General features: G+C 44.6%; 1 protein-coding gene across 7 annotated transcripts in view; it reads left to right on the plus strand.

Annotated features, from left to right (window-relative positions):
• Window positions 1-20,012, plus strand: part of RYR3 (ryanodine receptor 3) — a 1,751,462-nt gene that overhangs the window by 863,919 nt on the left and 867,531 nt on the right. For all 7 annotated transcript variants that reach the window (XM_069638568.1, XM_069638566.1, XM_069638573.1 and 4 more), the window contains 2 exons: window positions 1,624-1,710; window positions 8,148-8,374. In XM_069638568.1, the coding sequence (XP_069494669.1) occupies window positions 1,624-1,710; window positions 8,148-8,374 (314 nt within the window). The remainder of the gene's footprint in view (window positions 1-1,623; window positions 1,711-8,147; window positions 8,375-20,012) is intronic.

Genomic DNA, 20,012 nt, shown 5'->3' on the forward strand with positions numbered 1-20,012 from the left:
CATAATTAGCACCAAGGTCCCTTTGCGGGTCCCAACTTTAACGGCTGGTCTAGACCAGCCGTTAAGGGCGGGTCCCGCAAAGGGACCTCGTAGTAAGGTGGTAAGGCTTTACCGGTACCGGTTCCCTTACCGGTACCAGTAAACCCTTACCGCCTACCGTGTAATGAGGCCCATAGTAAAGTAATAACTGTCACACCAGTGCGTATCATACGCTGGGGACAGCCCAAGCATAGCAGAATCAGTCCTTCATGATTGCACTGGTCTAAAAGGGAAAGCGTGCGTATACGTCGCTAGAGCTGCATTCCCTTCCCACAATGGCATTTGGGCCACAAACTCACTTGTAATTGACTCTTTGTTTCCCCCCCTTTTTTAATGTATCATTTATTAGCAAACCGTTCTTTCCAGCCACTTTCTGGGAGCCTGTGTTGCCAAGTCTCAATACCCAGACTCCTGCTCCTGCTAGCGCCCCCTATCAGCCAACACCCTCATGTGCTCAGTAGGCAGGATCTAGTGGGTTGTCTCGGCCATACTAAACACCTTATCACTCTTGTTTTGAGGGGGGTGGTCATTATGTTAGGTGTTCCTTTGCGCTAAACTGGATGTATGCAGCCTGTTGCTACGGGATGTTGTGGCCTACGACTCATCATTCCTAACCACTACAGTCAATGGTAAGGGGGTCCCAGGAATTTCTTCTCTGCAGGTTGCCTACCCCTGCCCTAGATTTTAATGTTCGTCCATTTCAAGCTACTGAAAGGTGGCCTTGAAGCAGTTCCCTGGGTCCCAGCACATTCCACCGGGGTTTCTAACAGCATTGTGACCCTTTGAAGTCCATGTCAACTTGATCTTCTTTTCTAGTAACTTTTAATGTTCTTGCACGGCAGTTTACAGCGTTTGCGTTTCTATAAATAGTTGGTTTTGCAATTGTTTCCAATGCGAATTGCCAAGGATGCTCTGATCCTTGTATTTCGGAGTGTTCATGCCCCGTGAATTAGTGCTTTGGTCGTTAATGCGACCCTGGCGATGTCTAGGCCTGCTTATTGTGACATTATTGCAACGTGCCATTGTCTTCAGTGGAGTACACGTCTTGTGTACTTGCTGGTGCCCATTAACTCCTGAGCCGAGGCAGGAATTCTACAGCAGTACTAACTGCAATTATCATTATCAGTCATGTATGCCATGTCCATAGTGCTCGCACGTCTTTAACACTGGGGGGATAATGCAATCTTTGTGATGTAAAGGTTCACATAACCTTCCATGCAGACAGACATGATACAGCTGATTTAACTGTCCTGACCGAGTGCAATTCTGAAACCTTGCTAAGTGTATCATTGCTTTAAAGTTGGATGTACTTCAATATTCTGTGAGCTATTTCGACCTTTATCCTCTAAACCTCGCCGGCTTGCTTCCTAGTATAGTGAGATATTCAAAAACACCCGCTTTACTTTGTAAATATTCTGACTGCACACATTCCATGGGGCATTTGTGTGATGTTTGCTTTTTTAATCTGAAGTCTAACGCCAGGAAGATGCCTTTGACAGTGAAGCCTGCAGCTGCTTAGCCACACTATCCCAAAAAGCAGCCTGACACCAGACTGACGACTTTTAAACTTTTTTTCTTTTCCAGGTTGAACCGAACACAAAACTGTTCCCTGCCGTCTTTCTCCACCCTACCAGCACTAACCTCTTCCAGTTTGAACTTGGAAAGTTAAAGGTATGTATTTGCTCTTCCAACAGCTTTTTCATCTCCATTGGATGCCTGGCTTTAAAGCAAGGCCCTGTTCATCTCCCACACCGATACAGCGCTGGAATGGAAAACATTTATTGGGGAAACCGTTACTTCTTTCTTTGGGAAAGAGGGGGCGGAGCCAAGGGCCGTGGCCCCGGACAGATTGCGCAACACAGTGGGCCTCATTATGACTGTGCTAATCCGGTAACAACGGTGCCGACTGTTGGTAGCTCCAGTTCGGAGAAACTGGTTACTGTTTGCTGGTTTGTGGTCTTTCGTGGTAGTTGTCTTGTGGTGGGTGTGGGCGTGGGTGTATTTTATGGATGCTTTGGTTTCATGGTAAATGTGTGTAGTACGTAGTGGTTTTATGAAGGTCTAGTATTTTGTTGTGTTAGAGGTATGTTGTATACAGTTTTGTGTTTTAGGGTGGGTAAGTAGAGTATTTCGGAGTTGTTAGTGGTTTTACGAGTATACATAGATCCAAAACATTTACTCTATTTGGAAAGTGCGCCTAGATTAAACAGCATACATCATCCCGAAAACGAATCAAAGCATACATTGTGCTAAGAATGCACCCAGATTCACATACTTTGTCCTGAAAATTCACCCAGATTCAAAGCAGACATTGTGCTGAACGTGCACCTAGATTCAACCATACGTTGTCCTGAAATTACATCTGGTTTCAAAGCATAAACAGTCCCGAAATTGCCCCTGGATTCAAACCAAACATTGCCCTGAAATTACACCTAGATTCAAAGCATATATTGTCCTGAAAAATGCACCTAGACTCAGAGCATACATTGACCTGAAATTGCACCCAGATTCAGGGCATACATTGCGCGGGGCCCTCAAAACTGTGCACCCCAGCGAGACGTGCCTCTATGCCACCCCCACCTCTTGCCACATATGGATAGCCTGCGCATCTCCACCAAATGCCAAGTATGGCCTGCCTACACCATTACCCAGTTTGGCTGAATGCAAGATTGGCCAACCCACACAATAAAATAGACCTCGATTAGGTTCATGCCTTGTGTTGAAAGTAGATCTATGTTCCGGCGTACACTGTTGAAAATGCCCCTAGATTCAAACTTACATTGTGTTGGGGTACGCCCTTGTTTAAAGTGTATATTGTATAGGACATCACCTCTAGCATAAGAGCATGCATAAAGTCTCCTGGCTCTGCGCGTATTCTCTCATTGGGTATGTTTGCGTTTCTGTGTTGGCCTGCCCCAGTGTGATCGCCTTTCTGGTAGGCGTATCATACTGACTTTTTCATGGTATAGTGAGTTGGGTTGTGTTGGTGAGTTTGGTCCCTTTGCTTGGTCCCTGTTGAGTTTGTCACTGGTTTTGTGAGGTTCCTTTCTGTGTATCTTGCTTATTTTCTGGTACAGAGATGTTGTTCTGGTGTTTATTCAGGTTCGGAGTTGAAGAGCAATGCTTTTAAGAGTTTTCTGAATTTTAGGTGATCCCCTGTAGTATGTATTTCTTTTGGAAGAAAGTTCCACAGTTTTACGGCTGTGCAAGAGAAGGCTGATCCTCCATGTTTTTGTTTTGCATATTGTTTAGGTTTGAGGCGGATGTTGTTGCTGAAGCTAAGTGTTCTTGCTGGTTTGTAGACGGTGATTCTTTTTTGTATGTATTCCGACTTTGGCTATAGGCTGCTATGTGTGTTATCCACATTGTTTGAAGGTGATTCGTTTTTTGGCTGGGAACCAATGTAGCATCCTCAGGGCTGGTGTGATGTGGTCTCTTCGGGAGAATTTAAGGAGAAGTCTTGCAGCTGCATTCTGTATCCGTTGTAGTTCCCTCAGCAAGTATTCTGGCATTCTGTTGGTGTACTCTATCCTTCACATGATGAGGGAGATGATGGCAAGTGTTCTGTGTGTAAATGAAAAGAATGGTAGTATTTTAGTATTTTTTTAATTGTGTGTAGATGGAAGAAGCATTTCCCGAATTATCGCGTTGACTTGTGGTTCTAGTGTTATCTCATTGTCAATTAGGGTTCCAATACTTTGAACGGTTCAGGTGGGGTGCCCAGTTCTGTGGGCCATGGGATGTCCTGGTTGTTTCGCTGGTTGTTGGCTGAAATCTTGATTTCTGTTTTGTCCAGGTTCATTTTAAGGTTATTGTTGCTCATCCATAGATAACGTTCTTTGAGACAATTTGTTAGCGTGGGGTCCTCATCTTCACTGGTGTTAACTTTGTAGCAGGTTAGGCCATGTTTTTATGAGGCTGTTTAGGGGTGTCATGTAGATGTTTAATAGAAGTGAGGGTAGTGAAGAGCCCTGTGGGACTCTAAATGTAGTGTTCCAAGGTGCAGATTTGAATGGTGCTAGCCATATTGTTTCTGTTCTTCCCGACAGGAAAGACTTTATCCAAAGTGGGGCTTGTGTTGGCAATCCCTATGTCTTCTAGTCTTGAGGGTGTCATGGTTGACTGTATTGAAGGCTGTGGAGAGATCAAGTAGTATCAGTGCTGAGATTGCATTGGTCTTTAGATCATCTCATATAGAAAGTAGCACCGTCTCTTTTCCTCTCATGGGTCTGAAGCAAACTTGTACCTGATTTAATAGCTGGTTGGTTTTGATGTATTACAGTATTTGTGCAAGGATGGATTTGTAGATGACTGGTGGGCAGGGATCAGCTGAGGAGTCTGCCCTGTTGCTTTTGTTCACCAGGCTGATTAATTCTTCTCCTGAGATTTGGGGGAAGAGGTTCAGCCTGGTCTTGTGGCAGGGGTTGGTTGATTGAGGTGGGCAGTTGGGTAGGTTGCCCTACTTTGTATGATTTGTTGTATGTTGGTGACTTTATTCTTAAAGTGGTTGGCGAGGTTGTCGCATAATTTTGTGTTGGGACAGGTCTGTTTTTGCACCCGGAGGGTTTCTCATCTCATGTATGATGTTGAACAATTCTTGTTGGCTTTTATGATCGTTCATTGTAGTATTTCTTTATTGCTTTGAAAATTTCTGCTTTGTATGATGTAATCTGTCTTTGATATGTTATTCTTTTCACTTGGTCTTAGTTTTTCCTCCATTCTTGTAGTTTCTGGTTTGTTTTTTTCATCGCTTTGAGATAGGGCATGAGCCATCTTGCTACTGATTTCTTTCGTGATGGGATGACAAGTTTTTCCAGTGAGATGTTATCTATTGTTTTCATGATCCAGTTTAGGATTGTGTCTGTTATTTCATCTATGTCAGTTCTGTCTATGGTTGTGATCAATGGTTTTGTGAATCCTAGGTTCTCTTTCAGGTCACTGCTTTTGGCAATTCTCCGGTTTCTTTTTCAGACCTGAGAGTTATTCTGAGGACTGTTGGATGTTTTTGATGGTATTTGGATCACAAAGGGTATATTGAGGTGGTTGCTCCAAAGTATCTGGATTGGGGGTACCGTTGTGATCAGATTTTCATTGGTGAAGAATGCATCTAGGGTGTAGCCTGCTGCGTGCATCTCTCATTACACTATTTGCCGTAGTTGCATTGTCTCCAGCTGGTTAGTTCGTTTTTTTGCTGAGTTTGCATTCTCTTCTTCGAACCAGATGTTGAAGTCGCTGAGTATGATCAGTGGTTGTGTTTAATGGCCATGTTAGTGACAGCTTCTATGAAAATGTCCACGACGGTTGCGTCGTAGGTCAGAGGTCTATAGATGAATATAAATGTGAGATATTTTTTTAGGGGTCTGAGGATAGGTATAAAATGAGTGATTCGCAGATTGGAAGGTTCAGCATTTGGGTCGTCTATATTTTTAGATGGTCCTTGTATGCCACAGCAAGTCTTCCTCCTCTTTTTCCTTTTCTGTTTACCCGTTTGAACTTAACGTTGTCAGGCAGACAGCTGTGAAGTATGACTTTGCAGTTTTGTGTTTGCCAGGTTTACGTGATGAATAGGATGTCTATCCCCCCATTGCAAAGTAGATCATAGATCTCTGTTGTGTGTTTGGACATAGATCTGGCATTGATTAGGTTTCTGTGTATTTATTTGTTTATTGTAGTCTGTGTTGTCTTTGACTCTGTCTTTTGGTGGTCTTGTTGATGATGCTCTGGTGGTCTTGTTGACGATGCTCATTATTGTCAGCGGGTACAGGTTATGTTCTGTTGATTCTGTTTCTTCATTAAGTAGTTCGGTTAGGTTTCGTATTGGGTTCATGTCTTCTTCTAGATCCTCTTCTCTTTTAGGTTGATGGTGCCGTTAGCCCCCTTGGGTTTTTGTGATGTATGAAGTGGAGGTGCTGGTTCCTATTGTTTTGTTTCTGTTATTTCGGGCCTTTTCCTTTGAGGTTCTAATGTGACTAATGTTCTTTATTGTTGGTTGCTGCTCTGTTGAATGTCTGTTGACCGGTAGGGCATTAGGTAAAATGATTTTGGTCTGGTTTTCTTTGGGGCTCTTATTTGAGTAGGGCCCATCAGTGTGTGTTCCATTGCTGTGTTTCTGTTTCCTGGCGTGGTAGCCTGATGTCATTCCATTTTGGTTTTCCTTTCTCCATGGTTTCTTGTACACAATCCGTTCCTGCAGCATGGCATATTCTGTGGTTCTGTGTCTTCCTGTGGTTTTCTATTCAGTACATAGTTGTGTTTCTGTTGGTTCACAGTTGCAAATGCCTTCCTGTGAGTCTGAGGTTTACTCTTTTATTGTGGAGTCTTGTGGTTTTGTGCAGTGTGGTGGTTGTTGATGCAAGGTCTCCATGTGAATCATTGGGTTTACTGTTGAATACTTAAATGTGTTGGTATTTATTTACAGTTGTGAATGCCTTGCTGTGAATCTGAGGATTACTCTTTTATTGTGGAGTCTTGTGGCTTTTTGCAGTGTAGCAGTTGCCGACGTGAGGTTCTCCCTGTGGTTTCTTCGGTCTGCACTTTCTTTTTCCTTTTCTTTTGGGTTCATTTGGTCAGGTCTTTGGTGTATACCACAGAGTATGGTTCAGTTTAACTAGTGTTTTTATGTTTAAAATATTTCCATATTTTTCCTATAGATTTGATACCCAAATAAACAATACTGTTTTACGTTTGATGGCTATATTGAATGATTTCCCTACATTTCTATTTAACATTTCGTCCCAATTGATGAATGTGGCTTCATACATAGCTGGGACAAAATCTGGCATCCCGGTAATTGGTAGATATGGTGAAAAGAGTTAGGTTGATCCCAGAACGATCAGTATTTCATAGCGTGTTTTCCAGGTCTCGCTGATCCGGAGGAACACTGAACTCAAGAGTATTTTTGTCTGGAGAGTAGAAATCCACACGTGCATAACATGGATAAATCCCCTGTTTTCATCATAATGTAGTACATCTTGAAGACTAATGGTCTAGTTCCTCTCTGTGTGGACAATAAAGTCAGATCGACAGTGAAGAAATTGAGACTGCAGTTTCAAGGCTAATGTAAGATTACTTTGTCCTAGGAATGCAGTCATTGCTCTGTGTCCTATGTGTACAGCCTCTTTCTTAATAGTTACATGAATCACATTCGGGGAGTATAGCACTTTTAGTAATAAAACCATATTACTTAGGGATTTCCTCAAACCCAGAGGCTACAGGGAGCTTAGAAATCGCAGACTAGTTAGTTCCAAAAAGTTGTAGGACTACTCCTACCAAAGAGTTGATTGATTTATAGAAGTTAAAACCTAAACTGCCCATATCCCTCCCATTTTAGAGAAACCTAGAGACTATATTTGAGTTCCATGTGGCCTGGCTCTCTCCGGGTTCTTTTCCCACCACTTTTCTAAGCACTGCTTCTTTACACTGACTTCAAATCTGAATGTCGCTGTATGGCCTTTGTCAAGCAGAGGTAATTTCCAAGCAGTGTTCTCCCCTCAAGCCAAATCCATGTCTTTGAAAAACTCCAAAACAAGTTCCCTCTCTACATCGGTGAGTGCAAGCTGGTCTTGTGACCCATAATGTTATCTATATATTGTGGGTGTAGCAGGGTTTGAATGTGGAGTAATTACTTGCTGCCGAAGAATATGGACATCATGCTCTAAATGTCTTAAGTTGCATCAAAAAATATTTTGGACCAGACTAAATGGCAAGGGCTATTGAATGCATGCATGGAAGTGTTCGTTGGGATACGGGCTGACTACGTATGGTTGATATTTATAGTAATGGACTCTAAAATTGTGTGTGCGTGTGTATGCATATATATATATATATATATATATATATATATATATATATATATACACATTAATTATGCAGGAAGAAGCATTCATAGTTAAGGTTCATGTATGCATTGACCTATATTTATAGGTGAGGGCTATGTATGAGGGAGGCCTTTTCTTAAAGAGTAAAACAAGTCCGTGTGGCCAGCCAGCCAGCCAGTGACCATATTCATGGTCACAGTGTTTCCATGAGTGAGCTTGTAGCATTGTCTTGATTCTGGAGCTTGGTCATGAATGACTGGCCTTTTGCCCTCCGTTTCCTATCACTCTCAGAACACAATGCCTCTGTCCGCTGCTATATTCAAGAGTGAGGAGAAGAACCCCATCCCCCAATGCCCTCCTCGCCTGGATGTGCAGTCCATTACGCCTGTCCTCTGGTGCCGGATGCCAAACAACTTCCTGCGAGTGGAGACGGAACGGGTCAGCGAGCGCCACGGCTGGGTGGTACAGTGCCTGGAACCCTTACAGATGATGGCGCTTCATATCCCAGAGGAAAGCAGGTATGTTGTCGTCTCTCTGGATTGCTGTAGTGAATACTTTTCTTCTGTTTCCTGCTTGATGTAATCTTAATGTTTTGGACTTCCGGTTCCCTTTGGTCGTTGTATATGTAAATTAAATAAAAGTACTGAGTGAATGCAGGCACTGTGGGTCCTCGATCTGATGAGGAGGATTATGATATGCAGAAGCGTGTTTTATTGCAAAAGGCATACTAATCTGAAAATATGCGTTATTTTGCATTTTGTGTCATATCCTGATGGTATACCATCGTTTAATCGACATGCATTTTTCCGACTGCCTTTTTAACTTGGACATAATTATGAAAAAGTTATTGAAATTTGGGGGGGGGGGTAGAAAAGATGCAGATAGGGGGTTGGGGGTCGGGAATAGTTAAAAATAGGTGGGGGAGGAGGGTTTGTGGGGGGAACCCCCCAAACCCCCCCCCAAAAAATGGATGACTTTTTTCGTAATAGTGTTCGCGTTAAAAGGGCAGTCGTAAAAATACCTGTCGGTGAAATTACATGGAAGCATTCTGATGCAGTGCTGAAGTAAGGCACTACCGGATTTTGCATGTCTTTTCTACTTTGGGAAGGAGGTTTGCACAACGCTTTCTTTGCACTTGGAAAACAGTGGCGTGCATCCTTGGCTTGCACTTGCAGGATAGTTCAGCAGGGTAGAGTAGAGGTCGTATTCCGATGATAAATTGCCCTTGAGGGCAGGACTGAGGCAACCTTGAGGTGGCGTGCAGAATTGCAGAAGTATAATGTGGTACTGCTCTCGACACACATCCTTCTTTAAATGGATTTACAGTGCTTGCACTGCAGCGACGGGGGCATTCATTTGAATTTCGTAAAACAAGCAGTTAATGCACATTGTAAATCATGAACCTTTTGGTCGCTAACGTGAAAGCTCTGTTTTATTTTGTTATGTGAATGGAAATCAGTTTGTCCTTCAATTTTGCACTTAAAGCAGGGGCCTTCCTGATTTGAAAGTGGTAATGTACAGATAATGGCCTCACATTTCCCTTGGCTGTCTTAACTTTAATTTGTTTGAGGCTGAACATTTTGTGCATTCACATTTAGGAAAAGAGGGGCAGTTGGGGTTCTAGCAGCTTGTAGCTGTGGCCTGTTCGGGCACTGAAACCTACAATAGCCCCCCAGCTTAGAGTAAAGGCATGCAGTTGCACTTGTCACATTTCCATTTTGCAATCCCTGTGTACCTTGAGGAAAGGGGACACCACCCCTTCACCCTCTCCTCCTTCCCCTGCCCCATCCGACTCCTCGGAAATGACCTGCACCCCCACCTCCCAGAATTATATTCAGATTCACATGTAGGTTTTCTCTCCTGCCCCATTCTTCTAGATTTTGCTTACATTCTGCGATGATTCGCGAAAGCCACAAGTTCAGCAAGGGGCTTGGTTTGCCACCCCATGCAAATCGATTCCAACTGTTGCTCAAGCTTCATCATTAAATCTTGGACTAAAGCTGTCCCCACGGCCTCACGAACTGTTTGGTTGGTTTATTTATCCCAAAACAATAGCAAAGAGTTGTGTGCTTCCACAGGGGTCTAAATAGCGAAAGCAGCAAAAATAAAATCTTTCGGAAGACTGGCATGTTATTCTTTTTATTATTTCTCTTCCATAGCCTTACTGTATAATGTCACCCTCTTCCCAATCAGAATATTCCGAAGGACCCACACTGAGTCTGCCCACTGCTTTTTAAACTAAAGTTAAGGCCTTTCGTGCAGCCCTAGGAGAGTTGGCATCCTTTACAGGCAGCCCTCCTTGAAACCCCTTAAAGGTTTCAATTAGGCCTCTTACCCATCGTTTTTGTGGGCTGGCCTCAAGGGGGAGAAGTCAGGTATAGCTGCTCCTGTTACTGCCTCAGCTGAGCATGACTAATCCGAGGCGTGAGTGCAATAAATGTAATATTGAAAAGTGCCAGTAAATCCAAGTAAAGGAAAACCAGGCAGTAGCAGCAGAGTCTCTTTTATTTCCATTCAGCTGTGCAGAAATGCAAAGAAAAGCAGGTGGAGTATCCCAGTCCCAAAAAAGGAGTCCTGGAAACACAGAATTCTCAAGGTGTATAGTACATGAAGGACATCGAGGGATAGTGTCAACAAAACTAATGCTCTGCCAGAAGGTGTAGTTCCCACAACTAAACGGAATGATATAAAACTTGTTAAGAGACTGTCCCACGTGCAGCCTCCTCACCCCTACAAGACATCCTGAACCACTTACCATGTCCTCATTGCCTGAAGGGGTGTGGGAGGAGGTTCCTATAGACTTCTTGGGCAGATGGAAGGTGGGAAATACGTGGTGGCAGTAATGGATGAATACTCCAGATATCCTGAAACACAAGTAATCTCATCCACGGCAGCACACCATGTTATTCTAGTGTTAGATAGGATCTTCAGTGCATATTGTGTCCCTCTGCAGGTAAAATTGGATAATGGGCCACCGTTCACGAGCCAAGCCTTCCGTGACTTTGCAGAATACATGGCGTTTAAACACAGGAAGGTGACGCCACTGTGGCCCCAGGCCAATGTCATGATTGAAAGATTCATGGCCAATCTAAAGCGAGCTTTACAAATTTCCAACATGACAAGACAACCCTAAAGCAAGTACTCCATCAATTATTGAGGGACTACAGGGGCACTCTGCACAGCTCGACGGGGAATTTCATGGCTGAAGTAATGCTTGGATGGAGCGTGCGAACCAGACTGCCTCAGCTCAAAGCGGTCAGTCACCGTCAGGAGGAAGATCGAGAGATAAGAACTCAGGACATCAAATCAAAATAAAAGATGAAGGCATACACGGATCAAAGGAGACAAGCAATACCCTCCACTCTGGAGATAGCAGAGGTAGAGGCCATGAGAGAAACCGGGACAAACAAAGGGGACACATTCTTCCATGAAGATCCCCTCATCATCAGAGAAAAAAAAGGTTCACTCGTCACTGCGGAAGGGGACCGACGTCAGATAACTAGAAACTCATTGCATTTTAAGAGAGTGTCTGGGACTAGTCAAGAGCTGAGACAAGGAGTACAAGAAGATGAAAGAGAATATCCCTCAGCCAAGTCATGTCAAGGAGATGGTGAGGAATTGGGTGCCCCGAACCCGGAGGAAGTGGAACCGGACGGTCCAAGGGAGAGGATGAATCAAGGGAACTCTCCACACAAAGGGTTTGAGCCACACCCTGCAGATTCATTGAAGAAATGGGGTAAAGTTGTTTTGTTGATACTGTGTTGGTGTATAAATTAGGGGAGGTGCAGTGTAGGCAGTTGTAGTCCGAGAGGGCAGGGGCGGGGACTAGGGCATGGGGATGGAAGTGATGTGATGAGGAAGGTAACGGGCATTCGTAGATGTGAGGCAATGGAATAAAGACGTACAGAGTATGACTCCGTCCCCGCCTCATTCTTCCCGCGCAGCGAGGTGTTCATTGATGTAACGCAGACCGGAGGTCCCGGTCTAGATCCAAAGTAAGGATCTAACAACTTTGTTTGGATAGAGCACTGAAAGTGAGTACGTTTAAGGCGGAGAGTTCCGTGCATGCTAAAACACTGTCAGATTTCCCCAAGGTCTTTAGTGAGAGCATGAGTGCCGTGTCTCAATGCGCAGTAACAGAAACGAGATGTGATTCAAGAGCACCAAAAGCGAAGAAGAGTTTATCTGCCTTACACCCATTATGCATTTACAGGAAGAACGCTGCTCCTCTAGTTTGGGGGTACTGACGTCCAGACCCCAGATAAACTTGTGAAGGTGTAGACTTCAGAAGAGCACTGGGGGTCAAACATGGACATAGTTACAGAAAAACAGCTAGATCTCGGAGCATCCGCATATGTGATATGTCATTAGAAAAGTGAAGAGGCATCAACATTTGTATGTAGCAGCAAAAAATAAATGGTTTTAAACCGTCATCATATTTTGCAATAAAACATATAATAGATTGGTAAAAAGAGAAGCGAAAAAGATAAAAGAAAGGGCCATACAGGAGATTCCCTCGTAAATCAAAATAAAAACCTTTAAAAATGCAACATCTCTGCAATTAATAAGTCTGCTGATAGACTTAGCACAGAAATAGTGTCGTGGACCCCCTACTGAAGATACCAGGCCTAGTGCAGATTCCTCAGTCTCTGTGCATCAATATCTACTGACGTCGTCTTATAAGAGCAACGCAAGGTTGAATCTGCGACAGCATGTCAGCACCAGCATGCTGCGTTGGAATCCTCAGACTTCTTCATGGTCAAGCATCACTATACTATAGCTGGGGCGGCAACAGCTGAGAGACAGTCCCGTTTACACTGTATGGAAGAGCAAAAAAGCCACTCAGCATCCAGAGAATCATCTACAGGCGCTAGGCGGTGTACATTGTACAACACGCTGTATCTCAGGAGAGGCAAAAACTAAGCAGAGTCTGATGTATTGAAACATAACACTGGTAGCACCCGGGACCCAAGCATTGTCATACAATGGATGGTAGTAGGAAGAAGTCCTCCATTCAATGGGCATCTTCAGATCAGGTTAAGGTACCCCAGATATTTCTAATTTCTTTAAATCTGTTTACAGTCTTTCTCTGGGAAGTGTCCAGAGCATGACAAACACCATGAGTGAAGTGAACTCTGAATCAGTGTAGGATATCTGAGAAAAACAGCACTGAGCAGTGTTTTATAATACAGATCTGAAAATGTGATATGGAGCCAAACTGAAATATTCCATGCTTAATAAACATCTTGACAGCAGCTGTCAATTTCAATGGATTGCTTTATCCCACAGAATCCTCTTCAGAAAAATATCCCTTCCAGCGTCAGCTGCACTGAAAACATTTCGACAGGGGGCGTAGTGCATCTAGCCTCGGCCATCGATCCATCCTGACTCGATGCACCGGTCGTCGACTCGGACGCTGATCCAACCAGGCACTGCAATCCGGTCTGGATATAGAAGATTGTGTGGTTAGGGCGATGGGGTCAGCAACAGGAATACGCAGGCAAGCCTACTTGCATTGTCAGAGCTCTCCTCCAAGGTTCCCAATGTAGTGTTCCTGCAGGAGCCAGGCCCCTAATCTGGTTTCCTCAGCAGTTTGATTTTATAACAACTACTGAATTGACCAGGCCAGTGGGAAGGGGAAGTGGATAAAACATCAAACGGCCAGGTCTCCTTCTGCGTTTTTCAGCTCCTGGACTTCACTGTCTCAATTGAATAACCTGCAAATTAAACATTTGGTTTAACATCTGATACTTCTAAAACCTTTCTTTAAAATATTTCCCTCTTAAATCCCAACCTTACCTGACTACCTCCGCCCCAAGCTTGGATGCTATTTTGAGTTGGAATTGATGGCACCTCTGTTCTCTTTTTGCTGAAGACTCAGATATTTAAGTTTTTTTTTCTTGGCACTCTTGCTCTGAAGTTATACTGTTCTATAGTTCATAGTTCTCAGGAAATTCGATCCCAGAACAAGAGTCTTGTTTTCTCTGTTTCTCAAAAAAAAAATTCACCTTCTTAACTCTTTTTTCAATAGTCTTTCAAAAAGTCAAAAAGTCTTTCATTTTTAAAATGTGAGGTTAACTGCTATAAACAGAATAGAGTTCTCTCATCTGCGGCATACCGTCAAGCAGAAGGATTTCTTCCTACCTGATCCTTCTAAACAGATGGGCTTCTGAACGCTCCGAACTGCGGTGCGCAGTGAAGAAATCCTTCAGCTGATGCTGCGATGCGCTGTGAAACTGACCTTATTTATTTAAATTTGATTCTCTGAAGAGGTCGACTGTGGCAAAGGTTAGATTGAGGCCAGAGCTCTCATGTAACACAAACTCAGCCAATAAAAAAACAAGACGCTTGGCACGTCGTGAGGTCACTTCCTCGAATGCGAAAGGAGCTTCAATTGCGCATTTAAGAAAGGCATCCTTACAAACGGCTTTCGGAAATACACTATATAACTATTTACACTAAGTAGCAGACACGCACAACGTGGCTCACATGTCTCCTGCTGTTTTTTTTACATTGAGAGAATCTCTCTCTGTTCAGCAGGTGATGTGCTCGTGACTCGCAATCTTGCTGCTAATAACTTTAAACATTGAATTAAGTTCAGAACTAGCTCACGTTCTCCTAAGCATAAATCTCTAGAATAGTGGTTCAAACAGTAGGGATTCAAATTCTTGCACTGAACGTCTTTTCCAAAATACAACACTCAGTTTAATGTAGAGAAATGTATAAATGACATTCTGCCTGGCACTTATATTTACACAGTCTTTTCCACAGGCTTCAGATCCTTGAGTTACTGGACTGCTGCAGGCTTCTTATATTCGTATTCTTCTTGGAAGCTTCATAAAAATGAGTCCTCTCAGTTGACTGGCTTGAATGAAAGGCATTTGAGAACCCCTCCCAAGGTTCCAAACTACCTCACCAGCCACACAGCCAATCAATGCTGTCCTGCTGGCTGTCCATCTTCGAGAGGGACAAAATCAGATGTCTGCCAATACAGTTAAGGTAGAAAACCACAGCAAGGTCTAATACCCAAATCTCCTAAAACCATGTCACCTGTGCCAAACCCCTAGCCTCCTAGACACTGACCTATGTAAGGGAAACCTGACAGTTGTCCCCTAATGTTCAGAACACACTTCTGGAAATGTTTGTTGATGGAAAAAATTCTTTTCAGACCCAAGGCCGATGAATCCTTGGAAAAATGTAAGGAGTCCAAGGTGGCTGTGGAGTCGCTGTGCCTGGCTGCTTAACAACCACCAAAGCCTTTCTTCAGCTTTGCCTCTAGAGGTAGAGGCTATCAGTGATTTGCCCAATTCGGAAGGAAGGCTCAGCTCACGCGACCTAAGGATGGGCAGAGGTGTTTCCCACATGCTGCTAGGGGTAGAGGAGCCTCTAGGGGCCAGCAGCCTCAACAGCAGCAGTGGGGTCGGAACCGGTCTCAAAACTGCTGTAAGTGCTCCCCTCAGGTTTTACCGTTTGGTTCGAGGATTGGAGACTACGTGCCACAGTGGAGAGAGATAACATCAGACCACTGGGCACTGCAGTTCATGCAATGGGGTTACTGCCTACCTTTCTTACAGAGGATGCCAGGCACACCACCCCTCAACAACCAGAACAGCAGCTCTAGGAAGAACTGAGAGCCCTGTTATTGAAGGTGCCGTGGAATAGGTACCTCCCGAACATAGAGGATCGGGCTGGTGTTCCCGGTATTTGCTGGTACCGAAGAAAGGAGGAGGAATGCGTCCCATTTTGGACCTCAGGGCTTTGAACAAGTACCTGAGGAAGGACAGATTCAAGATGGTGATGCTCAGAGAGATTCTACAGGCTCTATAGTCACAGGATTGGTTGGTGTAGTTGGATCTTCAGGATGTGTACGTCCATGTCCCTATCCATCCCGGCATGATCATAATATTCCTCATAGGGTACAAGCACTATCAGTTCAAGGTGCTCCCCTTTGGGTTGACCTCCGCTCCTAGGGTCTTCACCAAGTTGATGTCAGTAGTAGTGGTGCTCTGAGGAAATCCGGCGTCCATGTGTTTATATACCTGGGCGATTGGTTGATCCGAGGGAAGTCAGCAGAGCAGGTTTCTTCTCACCTCAAGGACACTTGCTTGCTTCGGCACAGACTGGGCTTCTCCCTAAATCTTCAGAAGTCTCACACGACACCTGCGCAGAGGCTCCAGTTCATCTGAGAAATCCTGGACACTCTGGACGGAAAGGCTTTTCCTCCTGAGGAGAGAGTAGACAGTGTAGGGCAGATGGTTGATCTGTTCCAGTGCCATGTCTGCTTGCCAGCTGTCTCCTCACTTTGTGTTCTGGGCTTCATGGCCTCCTGCATCTTTCTGGTGCCAAAGGCCAGACTGAGAATGTGTTCTCTACAGTGGCTATTGAGGAGTCAGTGTTCCCAGTACTTCAGCTCCTTGAAGGAGGTTCTCAGGGCATCAAGGTCAGTGGCCAATGGTCCTTCTTGGTGGACCAGCAGGGACAAGATGGTGGGGGAACACTTATGCCCTCCATGGCCTCAGGCCAGGGTGATCACGGATGCGTCATTGAAGGGTTGGGGCACTCACTGCAACGGTCTGCAGGTGAGCGGCCTTTGGTCAGCTATGAATAGCCATTGGCACATCAACAGGCTGGAGCTGTGAGCTAGCAGGCAACCACTGAAAGCTTTTGTGACCTCCCTCATAGGGAAGTACGTCCTGATTATGACGGACAACACAGTGGCCATGCACTACCTGAACAAGCAGGGATGTGTCTGGTGGCTGCCTCTGTGCAAGGAGACGATACAGCTGTGGTTCGGGTTACTGGAGAATCAGATCTCCATCTAGGCTGTGCATCTGGCCGGGAAGGAGAATGGACTGACGGATGCTCTGAGAAGGCAGAGCAGTCTCACACAAGTGCGTCAGGAAGTTCTTTAAGCGATCTTCAGTCAATCGGGTACCCCATCAGTGGATCTGTATTTTTGCGACGTGGTGAAACAGGAAGTGCAAACAGTTCTGTTTATGGGAATTCCAGGTGAGAGAAACACTGGGGGATGCTTTCCTGGTTCAGTGGGTCTTCGATCTCCACTATGCTTTCCTCCGATTCCTGTCATCCTTTGGGTTCTCAGGAGGTTGAGGAGGTTTCAGATTACCATGATCTTGATCTCCCCAGATTGGGCAAGGAGAACATGGTACCCGGAACTTCAGGACTTGGCCATTGCCCACCTCTTCGGTTGCCTCAGCGGCCGGACCTCCTATCCCAGTTGGAAGTCAGGTACTCCACCCACACCCAGAGTCCCTCAATCTACATGCATAGCTCTTGAGAGGATGAGGTAGTATGATTACTGGGAGCTTTCAGAAGGGGTGCTTGATGTACTGCAGGCTGCACGCAGACCATCTACCAGATCACTGTATGCTTGCAGATGGAGAATATTTGAGGCGTGGTGTATGGGATGCGAGATCGATCCCATCTCTTGCCCCACCATCATAGTGATGGAGTTCCTACTGTAACTAGCATCATCAGGCCTCCAGGTGGCCACAGTCATTTGATTATTTAGCTGCTTTGTCTGTGTTCAAGCGGTTCCCGATCAATGTTAATTCTTTTAACATTACTGGTAACTGCCCAATTCCTGAAAGCTCTTGTGAATAAGTTTCCGCCCATTCATTTCATTGTCCCTGATTGGTTTGGTTTTATCTTTCCTTATTTTGGCTCCGTTAGAGCCTATGCCCTCCTGTTCTTTGTGATTGCTCACGGTGAAAACTGCCTTTTTGGTGGAAATCACATCAGCCAGAAGGCTCAGTGAGCTGCAGATGGTTTTGTCATGCAGGCCTCCCTTTCTCTGTTTCTTTAAGGAGAAGGGGTCCTTGAAAGTGCAACTCAAGGTCGTGATAGAGTTTCACATCTCCCAGGCCATTGATTTACCTGTTTTCTACCCTCACCCCCAGCCTTTTAAGGAAGAGGAGAGGTTCCACAGGTTGGACCCCAAGAGGGCCCTAGGTTTTTATTTGGCCGGAACATCAGAATTCGGGAAGGCTGATCAGTTGTTTTTAGCGTTTTCTCTGTCACAGAAAGGGTTGACAGTTAATAAACAGACTATCTCCCACTGGATTACGCTCTATATAGCAGAGTGCTATCAGCGCGCAGGGAAGAAGCTTCTATCGGGCATCAGGACACACTCCACAAGAGGTATAGCGGCATCCTTGGCACTACAAAGGGGAGTGCCAGTTAAAGATATTTCCCGGGCTGATATGAAAGCTATGATAGGTTATTTATAATGTGCTTATTACCCCGAATTTTCTAAGCGCAGACCCGGGGATCGAACCTGTGTTGCTCTGTGTCTTCTTGCTTCCAAGACGAGCACATTGCTTCTGAGCTATCCTCCCGGCTGCAACTTGTTCCTCATTGCACACTTTTACCAAGCATTATTGTTTTGATTTGTCACGTAGGGCTGATGCTTCAGAACTTTCTGGTATACGAACTTTCATTCCACATCCCAGACTATGTACTGCTTTGTGAGTCCATCTGATGAGGAATCTGTGGGAGAAAGCAATCCATTGAAGGACAAAAGTATTACCGGTATTTTTTTTCTATGGATTCTTCTCCCGCAGATTCCTCATCGCCTTCCCATCTGCCCCTTCTATAAAAGTGCATGTATTCTGAGTTGACTGACCTCTTCTTTTGGGAAAAGAGATGATTTTTAAATTGTTTGGCTTCTTGCCATTCAGCCGTGTGATTCTGAGCACCTTCTTGCAGTCTGGTTCCTCATTCCAAAAAAAACCCAAATAATTTAAAAAAAATTGGTGTTCCACTTTTTATAACAGTTTGGGGTATTTCGGCCACTCTTTTGGTCTTCCTCCGCAGTGGGAAAAAGGGTGGGGAACTGAGGTACAGGGGGGTAGTGACGCAGTATATGTATGGCAACAGACGTCACGTCCGTAGTCGATGACCGACCGATCAAGTCAGGATGGATCGACGGCCGAGTCCAGATGCACTATGCCACCTGTCAAAACATTTTCAGAGCAGCTGACGCTGGAAGAGATATTTATCTGATGAGGAATCTGCTGGAGAAGACTCCATAGGAAGAACATTACTTGGAAGCAATTTCTCCTTCCAACATATTTAAACATATTTTTATGTGACACAATTGGTTTTCCCTTACTAGGGGTGCTGCCTGCACATATCCTCAACCACGTGGTGGATCCCCCCACCCAAGCCCGCAGACAGTGGTACCAGTATTCCTGCATATTTTCAGGCACTTTTGGAGGCTAGGGACCCTCTTAACTCTTGACACATCCATGACCCTGTCACATACATCGAAGGGATGCAGCCATCCATTTGTAGACGAAAGAGAAGTTATCTTTGCTGTTATGCAAACTCCAAGAGGAAGTGTGCTTTTTCAGTTGCTTTTCAATAGTAGTAGATACTTTAAGCCAACTCAAGCATGAAAGAAAGAGTTGATTCTGTCATAATTTGAACTTCTGGGCTGTAGGTTGCACACAGATCACCAAAGTGGGAACTCAAAAATGGATCTTGCCGTTCCAGTATTTACATCTGCCTTAAAACCACAATTATACTACACAGTGTGTGCTTTTGTACCTACCCATCGGTGTATGTTCCCGGAATTCAAGTCTCTCTGCCTTTCCAGCACATTTCATGACTTCATTTCGGAAAGCCATGAGTGATGGATAACCCGCCGCCGTGTTCCCGGTGTTGAAATCCATTTTATCTGCATCAAGCTCTTCTTCAAACAGTGATCGCTATTGGCGACGAGGTGTTTCTACCCTCTTACTGAATGTGAGATGCTGTGTGGCAGGGGGGCATTTAAAAACATCTTCCGTGGCAACACCCTCTCCATACCTGTGCAGGTTTTCAGCAGAAACTTAACCCATTTAACTTCCAATCGAGGTTTCCACCATTCAAGTACGCCTCATGCGTGTCTTCCACATCTGGTTCATTCACTTAATATTGTGTGGATACGTGTTCATTATTTACATTAAGAATCTAAAGTGAAATTGGCGCTAGGATTTTGACGTCAATGCTGGGCGTGGATGCAAATGCCCAGTTTTGATAGCAAGCACTTAATTTAACATTTTGGATTTTTTTAGGTGTCTTTATTTGTGGCAGAGGTATCAAGAGAAAAGGCAGTTTGCCAAGATTAGCTCAATTTGGTCAAGTGTTTTA

Source organism: Ambystoma mexicanum, chromosome 14 (genome assembly GCF_040938575.1).
Source record: "Ambystoma mexicanum isolate Mex_15411 chromosome 14, UKY_AmexF1_1, whole genome shotgun sequence".
Classification (NCBI taxonomy): Eukaryota; Metazoa; Chordata; class Amphibia; order Caudata; family Ambystomatidae; genus Ambystoma; species Ambystoma mexicanum.